General features: G+C 47.4%; 1 protein-coding gene across 1 annotated transcript; it reads left to right on the top strand.

Annotated features, from left to right (window-relative positions):
- The first annotated feature begins 597 nt into the window (after nucleotides 1-597).
- Nucleotides 598-1,566, top strand: LOC145357726 (ras-like GTP-binding protein RHO). Its single transcript, XM_080211152.1, has one exon. The coding sequence runs from the start codon at nucleotides 891-893 to the stop codon at nucleotides 1,473-1,475; it is 585 nt and encodes a 194-aa protein (XP_080067278.1). The 5' UTR covers nucleotides 598-890; the 3' UTR covers nucleotides 1,476-1,566.
- The last annotated feature ends 13,588 nt before the right edge of the window (nucleotides 1,567-15,154 follow it).

Consider the following 15,154-nt stretch of genomic DNA (forward strand, 5'->3'; position numbering starts at 1 on the left):
AGAGTTAACATGGGTACGTTGGACCGAATGGCCTCCTTCTGTGCTGTAAGCTGTTACAAGTCAGTTCATAGAACCATAGAAACCCTACAATCCAGAAGGAGGCCATTCGGCCCATTAAGTTTGCACTGACAACAATCCCACCTTGGCCCTATTCCCATGACCCCACATAATTACCCTGCTAATCCCTCTAACGTACACACCCTGAGCCGCTAAGGGGCAACTTATCATTGTCAGTCTATCTACCCTGTACATCTTTGGGCTGCGAGAGGAAACCCACACAGACACGGGGAGAAAGTGCAGTCTCCACACAGACAGTGACCCGAGGCCGGGATTCGAACCCAGGCTCGCTTGGCGGTGTGAGGCAGCGGTGCTAACCACTGTGCCGCCGTGCCGTTCCAGGTCAGTGACAAAGCAACGTGCCTTGTTTGAAATGCAGTTGCAGGGCTGGCTGAGGAGGGCGGATCCGTGCAGCTGTCGATCAGTGACTGGGAAGCAGTCCAACCGTTTCACCGGGGGGGGGGTTGAAGGAGAGAAGCAGATGAACCTGATTGGGCAGTCCAGCTCGGTGCTGATTCATAAAAGTGGCTGTTTGTGCAGCTGAGGGTTGATTTGATTTCTTATTCTCGCACGGACTGAGATACAGTGAAGTGTGTTGTCCCTCGCGTGCTGGACAGACGAAGCGTACCGTTGATGGACACTGCATATCATACCTAACTGATACAGGGGCACCTCTCTGAGAGCTGGTGATTCCTAACAAACCTGTTTGGACTTTAACCTGGTGCTGCGAGGCTTCTTACAAGAGGTGGAAAGCAGAGAGTGCTGTTGTAACAGTGCAGTGACTGAGGCAGTGTGATCGCACTGGGAATTGGAGCCAGGGCTCGGGCTGGAAGATGGCTGGGCTGCGGAGGAAGCTGGTGGTGGTGGGTGATGGCGGCTGTGGTAAAACAAGCCTGTTGTTTGTGCTAAGCAAGGACAAATTCCCTGAAGATTACGTCCCCACCGTCTTTGAGACTTACGTGGCCGACATAGAGGTGGACCAGAGGCAGGTGGAACTGGCGCTCTGGGACACAGCCGGGCAGGAGGATTACGACCGCCTGAGGCCCCTCTCCTACCCCGACACCGACGTCATCCTGATCTGCTTCTCGGTGGACACCCCCGACTCGCTGAGCAACATCCCCAACAAGTGGATGCCCGAGGTCAGACACTTCTGCCCTCACGTGCCCCTGGTGCTGGTGGGCAACAAGAGAGACCTGAGGAGCGACCAGCAGGTCCGCAAGGAACTAGCCAAGAACCAGGAGGAGCCGGTGCGCTGGGAAGAGGGCCGGGCCATGGCCCAGAGGATCGGAGCGTGCGCTTATCTGGAGTGCTCGGCCAAACACAAGGACGGCGTCTGGGAGGTTTTTGAAACCGCCACCAGGGCCACCTTGAAACCCTCACGGCCTGGACGCTTTGGCTGTAAGTGCAGCTTGCTGTAACCACCTGGGGACAATGGTGTCAAGGGGAGCAGAGAAATAGCACTCACATCCACTGAGAACCATTCAACGAGGGGCATCCACTGGGGGCCATTCACTGGGGGGCATTCACTGGGGGCCATTCACTGGGGGGCATTCACTGGGGGCCATTCACTGGGGGGCCATTCACTGGGGGCCATTCACTGGGGGGCCATTCACTGGGGGGCATTCACTGGGGGGCCATTCACTGGGGGGCATTCACTGGGGGCCATTCACTGGGGGGCATTCACTGGGGGCCATTCACTGGGGGGCCATTCACTGGGGGGCATTCACTGGGGGCCATTCACTGGGGGGCATTCACTGGGGGCCATTCACTGGGGGGCCATTCACTGGGGGGCATTCACTGGGGGGCATTCACTGGGGTTACTCAGTGAGGCCATTCCACCCTCTTGGGAGAAAAGAAACCAACATAACAGGGAGGTAGAAGCTTGGGTCAGGCTGTGGAAATCCTTTGGGAAGCTCAACTTGAGATGAACTGGGATTGGCACAGTTCTGCTGAAGTGGATTTGACATTAAGTGTTCTTCAAATTGCGAGTGTCAGTGAAACTGATGAGTTTAAAACCTCCTGGAGAAAGGAACACTTGGAAACTGCACTGGTGTTTTTGAGTGAACTGTTCATGTTCCTGAGTTCTGGGGCACAATCCTGTTACAAAAATTGATCAAACCAGTGATTCTCTATCTCCCCGGATCGGATGTCATTCTGAATGGATATGGATGGACATGGGGGAAAGGAGGGTGAATGGTCAAGCAAGGGTCAGTGCACAGTCTCTGCTGACCCTCTGAAAATCCTCCTAGCTTTTGGGGATCAGGCTGTTTTACCCAGTTTCTCAGATCCTGTCAGTCAATTTCCGAAACTATGACTTCATTACAATGAAGAGGATTCTGAAGAACACAACCAACATAATACCCAACCTGCTGGCAGGGGAATGACCTTTCCATGGACAATTTTCCTGTGAAAGAGCAGCACAAATTATTGTGAGTGCGAGACTGTGTGAGAGATAGAGTATGTGTCTGTGTGTGTGAGAGAGAGTGTGTGTTTGTGAGAGAGAGTGTGAGAAAGAGAGTGCTAGAGAGAGAGTGTGTGTGTGTGTATATGAGAAAGAGAGAGAGTGTGTATGAAAGAGTGTGTGTGTGAGAGACAGTGTGTGTGTGAGAGACTGTGAGAGACAGAATGCAAGAGAGTGAGTGTGAGAGAAAGTATGTGAGAGAGTGTGAGAGAAGAATGTGTGTGTGAGAGAGAGAGTGTGCGAGAGAGATTGTGAGAGAGAGAATTTGTGTGAGAGAGAAAGTGTGCATGTGTGTGAGAAGTGTGCGAGAGAGAGGGTGTGTGTGTGTCTGAGAGAGTGAATGTGAGTGAATGAGAGAGAGAGTGTGTGTGTGTGAGAGTGAGTGTGAGGAAGAGTGTGTGTGTGTGTGTGTGTGTGAAGATGAAATTATATTTATTGATTGAGGCCTTAACAGATCCGCAGAGAATGTTTGTTGGCAAGATGTAATTAAATGACACAGTTTCACTTTTAGTTTTGTGAGTGCCTACATTCAAACTATCCTTAACCAATCAGAGCTATTTAACCCCTTCCTTCCCTCTGCTCACCTACAGCCCAGTGAATGGCAGGGCCAGTAACTGTCTTGGTGAAAGGCCCACGCAAGCCCCTGCAAGGGACCAAACAGTTTGAGAAAGTTGCTGAGGGCATTGGCTGGAATGTACAGTTACAGGAGAGAGTTAAAAAAAACCTCTCGTAATTTGGATGAATGTGTGAAAACGCTCAGGGCCCAGGTTTCGGGCGTGTTCAGGCAGAATCTGGATATGCCTTATCTGAGATCTGGTTTACCTTTTATGGATGGGTTTAGTCTGGATTTCTTTGCCAGGAAAGGGAAGGGTGTTCTGGTTAATGTTCCTGCCTTCTGGCTGAACAAAAGGGTTTCCTGACATGGATTTTATTTTGGTTATTGATAAGTCTCCCTCCTGCTGTCACTGTTAAACTTCACTCTTACATCACAGGAGTGCAGGGTTAAGAATTGCCCCTAAACACAAGCCTTATATCTCAGGGAGGAGAGGCACAGTGTGGTACAGGACAACACTTGGGTCCTTTATCATATCCCTTCAGATGCGCCGAGCACTTCCTGGGAAGTGAGTTTCTTTGTTGTGCAGTTAGGGTGGAGACTCAGAGACACACAGGCCAGGATGGTTTCAGGCCCCACCCTGGATTTAATTTGAGTCTGAAACTTTGAGACAACCAATCACAAACCCCAGTGTAAAAATCATTTTCTCAAGACTGGAAATCCCCGTCCAAGGTCAACGCACCTTTGCATGGTCCACTGACAAAGTTTCTGTCTCTCCCGCTACGATTCTTATGACAGGCGATATGGGAAAACTCTGCCCATGATTTTTACTGCACCAACTCCCCAGTTAAGTGGAGCAGCACTGCAAACGCCAAATGGTTTTAGTCATCCGGGCCAGCAAGAGGAGAGGGGAATGGGATTGAGGCCCCAATCCCGATCATTCTCCACTCATCCCTGCGTCTGTGTGTGCAGATATACTTTGGAATGGGCTGAGATGCTGCCTCCTGCAGTTAAATAACCTGCAGGCCCTCCTGTCCAAACATGACAGCAGTGACTGCACATCAAAAAATGAAAGAGTACGCCATTGGCTGGGAAGTGTTTTGGAACGTCCTAATGCACTATAAAAATGCAAGTTTGTTTTACATTGCCGAGTGTCCGGTGTCCGTGGGACTGGATCTCAGGTGCTGGGGGGACACTTATCAAACACGTTTACTCCAGCACAAATGCTTCAGGAATATTTATTTCAAAATGTTATTTAAAGGTTACTTGCTTGTAAAAATGTGTAGACTGTTATTTTACATTGAATAAAAAGGATCAATTTGAATGTTCTTCAAAAGCTGCTGCAAAGGAATGTGAAGATTTATTTGGTGCAGTTATTTGTACACTAAGTTTGAAATTCTTGTTTAAATAAGAAGTAATAAATGTGCAAACTATTTGTAAAATTCCTAGTCCAGTGTGGTGAAATCTGAGAGAATCACTTTCAAATGGGAGATCACTAATGTAATGACTAAAAGGAAAATGATTGGAAATCTCTCACTGTAGTTTGTGCGTAATTACAAAGAACAAAGAAAATTACAGCACAGGAACAGGCCCTTCAGCCCTCCAAGCCTGCACTGACCACGCTGCCCAACTTAACTAAAACCCCCTACCCTTCTGGGGATCATATCCCTCTACTCCCATCTTATTCATGTATTTGTCAAGATGCCCTTAAACGTCACTATCTTATCTGATTCCATCAACTCCCCCGGCAGCGAGTTTCAGGCACCCACCATCCCTCTGTGTAAAATCTCGTCTCGTACATCTCCTTTAAACCTTGCCCCTCGCACCTTAAACATTGCCCCCTGGTAATTGACTCTTCCACCCTGGGAAAAAGCTTCTGACTATCCACTCTGTCCGTGGTCCTCATAATCTTCTAAACCTCTATCAGGTTCGCCCCTCAACCTCTGCCATTCCAGTGAGAACAAACCAAGTTTCTCCGTCCTCTCCTCATACTTAATGCCCTCCATACCAGGCAACATCCTGGTGAATCTTTTCTGTACCCTCTTCAAAGCCTCCACATCCTTCTGGTAATGTGGCATCCAGAATTGAACACTATATTCCAAGTGTGGCCTAACTAAGGTTCTATAAAGCTGCAACATGATTTGCCAATTTTGAAACTCAATGCCCCGGCCAATGAAGGCAAGCATGCTTTATGCCTTCTTGACTATCTTCCCCACCTGCGTTAGCACTTTCAGTGACCCGTGTGCCTGTACACCCAGATCCCTCTGCCTATCAGTACTCTTAAGGGTTCTGCCATTTACTGTTCATCTCCCATCTGTATTAGACCTTCCAAAATGCATTACTTCACATTTACCCAGACGAAACTCTATCTGCCATCTCTCCGCTCAAGTCTCCAACTGAGACGTGACAGACAACCTGGATCAATCTCCTGGAACTCTTTTCCTAACAGCACTTCTTGTTCAAGAAGGTTCCTCACCACCACTTTCTCAAGGACCTTGCAAGCCACTCAGTTCGAGGGCAATTAGGGACGGGCAAGAAATGGTGACCTCGCCAGTGATGCCCACAGCCCGTGAAATAACTGGAAGAAAATTAAGGATGGGGAATATAAATTCGAGCCTAGTCAGCAACACCCACGTCCCATGAAAGAATGAAGGGAAACCTCCCCCCCCCGTAGGAAAAGAGAGAATATGAGAATCCGCATTCCTAGAGGTGACGATCATGAGGGATCACAGGCTCAAGGTGAGAGGGGCGAGGTATAACTCCGATATCAGAGGGATGTTTTTTACACAGAGGGTGGTGGGGACCTAGAATGCGCTGCCAAGCAGGGTGGTGGAGGCAGACACGCTGGCATCATTTAAGAATTATCTGGATAGTCACATGAGCAGACTGCGAATGGAGGGATATGAACGAATGGTCTAGTTGGACCAATGTGCGGCACAGGCTTGGAGGGCCGAAGGGCCTGTTTCCTGGGCTGTACTGTTCTTTGTTCTAACTAACTCCTAACAACTACCCAGTGACTCTGTGGAAATGGGCCAATCTTGAATCCATTTGAACATCCTGTCTTATTGCAAACTAGCGTCAGACCCTGAGAAATGGTCACTTAACTGAGGAATGTGGTGAGTATTTAATGTTGCTAAACCAATCATTGCACAGCACAAGGCTAATGTCCCTTGACCAATCATGCTTGCTGAGTTCAATAAAAAATCTTGGAATTAAAAGTCTACCGATGACCATGAAACCATTGTTGATCGTCATAAAAACCCAACTAATTCACTAAAGTTTATTTATCAGTCACAAGTAAGGTTTACGTTAATGAAGTTCCTGTGAATTTCCCCTAGTTGTCACAGTATGGCGCCTGTTCGGGTCAATGCATCTAACCAGCGCGAGTTTCAGATTGTGGGAAGAAACTAGAGCACCCAGAGGAAACCCAGTCATGGTGGGGTGGGGGAACGTGTAAACTTCACACAGTCATTGACCCGAGTTGGGAATCGAACCCGGGTCCCTACACGTGATTCCAAAAATGGCCCAGCAAGCCACTGAATTCAAGGGTAAGTAGGGACGGGCAATAAATGTTGGCCTTGTCCGTGATGCCCACATTCCCTGAACGAATTGAAAAAAAGAGATCAATGTCTCCAATCCAACCATTGCACAGTAAGAGGCCAATATTCTCAGGAAAGCCAGTTGTAAAATTGAACAGGCAAGCAAGCTTGCAGCTTTGAGTGAGATGTCAGGGACTGTACATAACTGTATACATCTTGCAACCAGTGAAAGCTGAAATGTTTCACGAGCAGATCCTCAGAGAGGGATTGTAACTGAACCATTTATTAAGAATGGACAGAGTTCTGAGACTCAAAACGTTACCTCCATTCTCTCTCCACAGATGCTGTCAGACCTGCTGAGATTTTCCAGCATTTTCTGTTTTTGTTCCAGATTCCAGCACCTGCAGTGTTTTGCTTCAATCTTTGGTGTTTAACTCACTGCCCCTTCTCTTTTGTGGGAAAGCTGGCAAGTTTCTGGTGAGGTTCACCAGTCAACAAACTACGGTTGAGAAGTTTGTCAGTATGGATACAGGAGGGTTAAATATTGGTTGAAAAATATCTGGCAATGACCCAGCACTTTTAGGTAAGGGGCTTTCCAACTCACCTGATACCTGGAGGAATTGTTACAAGACGGCAAAAGAATGCAGGTGGATATTTTATCGTGCAAAGTGAGAGAAAACAGCGTGTAAACTGCTCACCGTTTCTGACAGTTCTTTGAATTCCTTGCTCAACGCGATTCCACAGATGCCAGTTGCCCCCATCTTTTGCCCCCACCCCCAAATCTGCCTCAGGTACCTCACTAAATGGCCATTCTTCCATGTTGGATTTCGCCTGATGACTCTTCTGAGAGTTGAGTGCTTTCACTCGGTAGAGCTGCTGTGTACATGGATACAAGGTGTTGTTGAAAAGGTTCACATGAGGTCAGGAAAAATTTCTTCACCCAGAGGGTGGTGAATCTATGGGACTCTATGCATCTGTCCTGAATCTAAATGAGATGTTTGACAGGATGTACTCAGTTTAACATCTCACCTGATTGGCAGCATCTCCCTCAGTACCACACTGGATTTTCATATAAAAATCCCTGGCAAGAGACTTGAACAAATAACCCTCGGACTCAGGGGTGCGAGGCTTACCAATGGAACCAGAGCTGCTACAGTTCACTGACCACAAGAGGAAATGGTGAGTCCTGTGAGAGACCCAAAGGGATCATAGTATCCCCACAGTGCAGAAAGAGGCCATTCAGTCCATTGAACCTGCACCAAGCCTCTGACAGTGCACCTTACCCAGGCTCCATCCCCGTATGGGCAGTGTATGGGCAGCCAAGGAACTGAATCCCAACAAAGGGACCATACAATCACTACAATGCAGAAGGAGGCCATTTGACCCATTGAGCCTGTACTGACCACAATCCCATCCATGCCCTATTCTCATAAATCTCATTTACTCTGTTGATTCCCCTGACACTGAGGCTAAATTTAGCATGGCCAATCCACCTAACCAGTTTGCCTATGGAAAGAAACCAGACCACCTGGAGGAAACCAATGCAGATAAGGGGAGAATGTGCACACTCCACACAGGCAGTGACCTGAGGCTGGAACTGAACCCAGGTCCCTGGTGCTGTGAGGCAGCAGTACTACCAATACTTTCAGGAGAGGAGGGGGATTAAGAATGGATTAACTTAGATTGGATCAGACAGACTGTTGGTCTCTCAGGAAATTGAGGGCAGTGGAGTTATAGAATCATAGAGACTCTTCGGCCCAACTTGTCCATTCTGCCCCTTTTTTAACCCCTAAGGTAGTCCCAATTGCCCACGATTGGCCCGTATCCCTCTATATCCATCTTACCCACGTAACTGTCTAAATGCTTTTTAAAAGACAAAATTGTACCCGTCTCTACTACAGCCTCTGGCAGCTTGTTCCAGACACTCACCACCCTCTGTGTGAAAAAACTGCCCCTCTGGACCCTTTTGTACCTCTCCCCAGTCTTAAACTACAGTTGGAGTCTGAGATCAGCCTTGATCATATTGAAAGGTGGAACAGGTTTGACGTGCCGTGTGGTCTAATCCTGCTCCTATTTTGAGTAGGAGTGTTGTGCAATGATGCAGCATCAATGAGGGTCACTTGGGTCACCAGCCCAGTGCAATGCTGACTTTCCTACCTGTAATATCATACCCCTGTTGTTAATCGTACATTAATGCATCTTTTTGCTTCTGATTTGTTTACGGAAATGATACCAGCTGCAAATGGCATTCAGCCCCTGGAAATAATTCACCTTTGGCTCAGTTACAGGACCCACCCTCCTTTGTTTATACAGGAAGGTACTGTTTCTGTCTTTGTTGCCAGGGGGATGATTGAACCTTAGAACCGGGTGCTGCAATGTGCTGCCGTGTGATTAGCTCTCTGGCAGTGGACACGTTTCATTCCTCAACAACTCTTCCCAGTCGACAAAGTGATAAGAAGCTCTTGGTGCAGCAGAAAGCATAAGATGGACCAAAGGAGACACCTTTGTGTTGTCAACGTCTGTACCATTAATCTGCCGAGATAAATCACCCACAAACTTCATGGAATCCACCTGATTTTTTTTTTGATTGATTCAATGTGCCTCAAAGTCCAAGGCAACATCCGTCCAACTCCACTGAAACCCGATGTGCACCTCATTTGGTGGCTGTGGGATCTTGCTTTGCACAAATCAGATGGCCCATTTGCCCAAATCACCATGAGTGACGGTACTTTGAAAATATCTTATCAGTTACAAACTACTTTGGAACATCCAGAGAACACCGTCAATTAAACTTTCCTCCTTTCTGATTGTATCACTGCTTGGTATGACTCCTGCTCTACCCAAGACTGCAAGAAATTACAAAAGCTCGTGTATGTATCCCAGTCCATCACACAAACCAGCCTCCCATCCATTGACTCTGTCTACACTTCCTGCTGCCTCAGAAAAGCAGCCAGCATAATTAAGGACGCCACACATCCTGGACATTCTCTCCTTTACTTTCTTCAGTCGAGAAAAGATACTAAAGTCTGAGGTCACGTATCAACTCACTCAAGAACAGCTTCTTCCCTGCTGCTGTCAGATTTTTGAATGGAATCATCTTGCATTAAGTTGATCTTTCTCTACATCTTACCTATGACTCTAACACTACATTCTGCACTCTCTCATTTCCCTCTCTATGAATGGTATGCTTTGTCTGTATAGTGCGCAAGAAACAATACTTTTCACTGCATGATAACACATGTGGCAATAATAAGTTAAATAAAATTAAATTAAATCAAATCAAAATATATGGTATTTGATTGCAGATCATTGGTAGGAATGGTGGAGAAGATTCAAGGAGGTGAATGGCTTCCTCCTGTTCCTGTGTCCCTATGTTGGAAGGCCATTTGGCCCATCTTAGGTGATCCAGTCATAGTGATCCCATATGAGCGCCATTTAAGTATTCAGGGTTTTTCATTGTTCTGGGGTGTTGTTGGTCTCCAGCCATTTCAGCATATAATCCAGGCTGGCATTATCTCTGTTTGTGGGATCTTGCTGTGTGCTCAGTGGCTGTCATGTTCGCAGCATTCCCGCAGCGACAACAATTCCATCTCATTTACCTTATTGGGTGTAAAGTTCTTTGAGATGTCCTGAAGTTTTGAATGATGCTATATTAATGTGAAGTCCTTATTTGTTACTTTCCAGAACTTTAGTTTGTATTTCAGACAAGCTGTGGAAATTAAAGGATGGAGGTTAAAAATAACATTTTAAAAATAAAGTCAGAAATGTTTTATGTTTGCTTATTTATTAGTGTCACAGGTAGGCTTACTGCAATGAAGTTACTGTGAAAACCCCTAGTCGCCACGCTCCTGTTCGGGTACACCGAGGGAGAATTTAACATGGCCAATGCACCCAACCAGCACGCCTTTCAGACTGTGGGAGGAAACTGGACCATCTGGAGTAAATCCATCAAACCCAGGTCCCTGGCACGGTGAGGCACTGTGCTGCCCTCTCTCTTTCCCCAGCAAAATGGATGAACTAGTCGTAATTGAAACGGAGCACCTGGAGGAAACCCATGCAGACACAGGGAGAACATGCAGACTCCACACAGACAAGCCGGGAATTGAACCCTGGTCCCTGGCACTGTGAGGCAGCAGTGCCAACCAATGTACCACCGTCTGAAATACTAAGCTGAGATATTTGCCCTGTGGCCAAGTGGACTGAATATCCAACAGAGTTTCTTGAACAGTTCCTTTAATTATTTTAATTAACAATTCTAATACCATGTAAGTGAAACACAAATGCCTAAATACACACGGAACGATTACACTCAAAACCATTCGTTAACAAAAAATATTTACTTTCACATTAACTTAGTTTCGTTTGTTTTACCTGGCTTGGCTCTAGTCTGGTTGGATTAATATAAGGAATGGAATTTTTAGGCCATTCACATTGGTGGGATTCTCCAGTCCCGCTGCAGCGAGAGCGAAATTCTCCAGTCCTGCTGGCACCAGAGGCGGGATGTGAACGGCCAGAAAATTCCAGCAATGATTTCTCCTAATCATTTTTACTATCCTCAGCGTCACTCTCAAAATCTTCAGGATTCAAAAATCTACATGCACTCAGTGGGGGGGGCGGGGATTTTCCTGTCCCGTACACCATGGGAATCATAATAGGTGGGGCACCCACTGGCAATGGCCCACTGACCTCGGGCGCCAATTTTCTGATTTTGGAGCGAGCGAGGCTGGAAAGTCCCGCTCCAAATATTTCATCATCATTATTCCTCTCCACATTTCCAGTATTTGGCAATAGACCACAGCAGAGATTTTTCATTCTTAAGGCAAAGTGAAGAGGTATCTTGGTGATCCAACTTAGCTGTTATATTTTCTGATGTGGTTCAAGAAGGTTTTGTTGTTGTTCTGACACGAGGAATATTCTGTGGACCGGGTAGCTTACTCAAGGGTGACAATGTCAATAACACAACACATTGAAGGTGACTTTTTTTGCACCTTTTTTGCGACGCAATATTTACATAACTCTGGCCTAGAGCCATTCTCAAACTCTGGCTCTGACTCTTAATTATAGTGAGGATGGCATTGGGAAGTTTCTGGAAGTCTGGAGCTGGATGTTATGCCTCCCCCCACTGATGGTTATGGAGTCTAATGGCTAAGCTGCCTACCACCTACCAGTCTGCTCGATCCTCTCTGAAATGTCATGTGGGGGAGTGGGCAGTAGAGGCGCTAGGCGGCCTATACATTTTTGGGAGTACTGAAGCCCTTATACAGCCAATTAATTGTCAATTTAGAGTCTCTTCCCTCCGGTGGCAGGGAGAGGCCCATGCCAAGGGGGTTCCCCCAGCAGCTTTTACTGGACAGCCAGTTGTTGGACAGTGGAGTGGGGAACCTCCTTCCTAGGTCTCCTGTGTCCATGAGAGGCACCACCCCCAGGCTATCATACTTCCCCCTTTACCCTCCGTGTCTGGCCTCTCAAAGCTGGCCTTAACCTCCTTCACCAGGATCTGCTAGCCTAATCCCAGTAATACAATAACATTGAAATGGCACGGTAGCACAGTGGTTAGCACTGCTGCTTCACAGCCCCAGGGTCCTGAGTTCAATTCCCAGCTTGGGTCACTGTCTGTGTGGAGTTTGCACATTCTCCTCGTGTCTGCGTGGGTTTCCTCTGGGTGCTCTGGACTCCTCCCACAGTCCAAAGATGTGCGGGTTAGGTTGATTGGCCATGCCAAGAAATTGCCCCTTAGTGTTCAGGGATGTGTAGGTTAGAGGGATTAGTGGGTATAATATATGAGGGTAGGGCCTGGGTGGGATTGTGTTCACTGGATGGGCCAAAGGGCCTCTTTCTGCACTATAGGATTCTATGAGAAACCAGAAGCAGGAGTAGGCCATTTGGCCCTTTGAGCCTGCGCTGCTATTCATTTTGATCACGGTTGATCATCAAATTCTTTATCCCCCCTTCCTCCCATATCCATTGACCTCTTTAGCCTCCAGAGCTACATCTAATTTTTTCATGAAATCACAATGCTTTGGCTCCAAGCCTTTTGACCTTCAGTCTGGGCTCTATTTTGTTGGGGTTGCCTGAAGTCCCAAAGGTGGCCACTGACCACACTTGGCACTGCTGGGATGGCAGAGCTGCCCAGGCCTAATTGGCCAATGTCTCTCTGAGGCTCCTTCCACCTCAGAAATAGAGGTGGACTCGATTTCAGTCCATCCTGTTGTATGGCCCTGACTTTAACCACTGCATCAGTGGTTATCCCTTCAGCTGCCTGCACCTTAAGCTCTGGAATTTCCTCCCTAAACCCATGTCCTTCCCACTCAACCTATGCCCCTCCCTAAATCTAGGCCCCTCTCACTAAAACTTTGGCCCCCCCACTAAACCTGTTCCCCTCTCACTGAACCCATTTCCCCACCCACTAAACCTGTGCCCCACCCACTAAACCTGTGCCCTCCTATTAAATCCATGCCCCCTACTAAACCTAACGTGCTGAATTTTGAAATTGACAGAGGGTTTCAAACTTGCTGGAAGCTTCAACAGCTTTGAATCAGAGCTTTGTGCAAACACTGTGCAGAATGGAACCAGCCCCCCCCCCCCCCAGATTAACTTGCCATCTCCTCTCTTTCAGAACCAACCCAACCCCCAGGACCCCAGAGTGTTCCCTCATCTGCAGCCTGGCAGTGGCAGAGGGGCCACTGGACAAACCAGCAAAGATGTGCTGACTAATCATGGGAATCATTCCCGATTAGCGAATCTACACCTGAGCCAGGTGTAAGATGAGGAAAGTCCCCAGTGCTGGAAAACTTTGGGAAACATACGCTCAAAGTCATCTGATCCTCCCAAGCCTCCTCCACGTACCACACCTCACAACAACAATTCGCGTTCACGTTTCTAACAGCGTAAAACATTCCAAGGCACCTCAGAGAAGTGATAGCAAGGAAAAGGTTTTGGCATTTTCCCCAGAGGAAACCCACGCAGACAATCTTGCTATTCAAAAAATGGCCACCGTTTTTAGATTGTTCTCATTTGGCGGGGCTCCTCTGTGCGGGCTGGCCTGTTGCTATTTGAAAATTGCCTACAGGGGTAACTTTAGCAGTGAGGGTGGTGACCCTTCACCCACTGGACTCCTCACCCTCCACCACCCCCACCCCCACAAGGAAGCTGCCTAATTTCTCCAGTTCCATCACTGCAGGGGTCCACTTGCCAACATGCAGCATGGGAGAGGGGCTGTGTTACCCATCGCTTCTCCAACCTCATCCTTACCCCGGGGGCTACCGGGATTTGATGGTTGGATTATAAGGAGAGGCTGAATAGACTGGGACTTTTTCCCCTGGAACGTAGGAGGCTGAGGGTTGACCTTATAGAGGTCTATCAAATAACGAGGGGCACAGATCAGTTGGACAGTCAATATCTTTTCCCAAAGATAGGGGAATCTAAAACTAGAGGGCATAGGATTAAGGTGAAAGGGGAGAGATACAAAAGAGTCCAGAGGGGAAATTTTTTCACTCAGAGGGTGGTGAGTGTTTGGGACAAGTTGCCAGAGGCAGTAGAAGAGGCAGGTACAATTGTGTCTTTTAAAAAGCGTTTAGACAGTTACATGGGTAAGATGGGTATAGAGGGATATGGGCCAAACACAGGAAATTGGGACCAGCTTAATGGTAAAAACTGGGTGGCACAGACAAGTTGGGCCAAAGGGCCTGTTTCCATGTTGTAAACCTCAATGACTCTAGTCCCCTGGGAAATGACTCAGAGGTAAGGTCAGGCCAGCAATCTGGCTCACCAGCCAGCAGCGGGGATGCCATGCTACCCATCATTGAAGCCACTTAAAATTTCACACCCTGTAGACTTGTGTTGAACAATCAGGAAGTAGAACGGCTATACATTTTCCTCTTTCTCCAATACAGGCCCACGGGTATCAGTGGCTGAACCACCGTTGTGTAAACAGCAGGAACAAGGCTTCAAACTCCTGGCCTACCCAGCTTATCTATACACTGGCTTAAGGCTAACTATGACAATGCAGAAAGCACTCTGCGTGGTCCATTTTGCAGCTTTCTTTCATTAGCCACTGTCTTGCTCAAGCCTTCGCAGCCTGCCACAAGCCCTGATATTCCTGAAGTGTTTTCTATGCTTTGGCCAATGACTCATATCCTGAATGTGAAACCAGAGCCCCGATGATCTGTGTCAACAAGACTCATTTGGTCGATGTACACATCAACAGCTGACATCACCCAGTAACTCAGGGAGTTGTCTTGGCTTGCCATATTCCCAAAACAGTGTGTGCCTGGGGAATGGAGAAAGGCAGATGTCACTCTTCAGGAAGTACAGATTTAGAGAGAGAGAGAGAATGAGAAGACAGTGAGAGAGGTCGAGAGGTTTAAGAAATGAATTCATAGAAACATAGAAAAATAGGAGTAGGAGTAGACCATTTGGCCCTTCAAACCTGCTCCTCCATTCATTATGATAATGGCCGATCATCCAATTCAATAGCTTAATCCCCTCATATCCTTTGATCCCCTTCACCCCTATGCTACATCCAACTGCTTCTTGAAAACATAC

Source organism: Carcharhinus amblyrhynchos, chromosome 24 (genome assembly GCF_965287045.1).
Source record: "Carcharhinus amblyrhynchos chromosome 24, sCarAmb.v2.hapA, whole genome shotgun sequence".
Taxonomy (NCBI): Eukaryota; Metazoa; Chordata; class Chondrichthyes; order Carcharhiniformes; family Carcharhinidae; genus Carcharhinus; species Carcharhinus amblyrhynchos.

Bases quoted from the DNA above. Each gene is read 5' to 3' on its own strand.
- LOC145357726 (XM_080211152.1), top strand. From the start codon at position 891: ATGGCTGGGCTGCGGAGGAAGCTGGTGGTGGTGGGTGATGGCGGCTGT.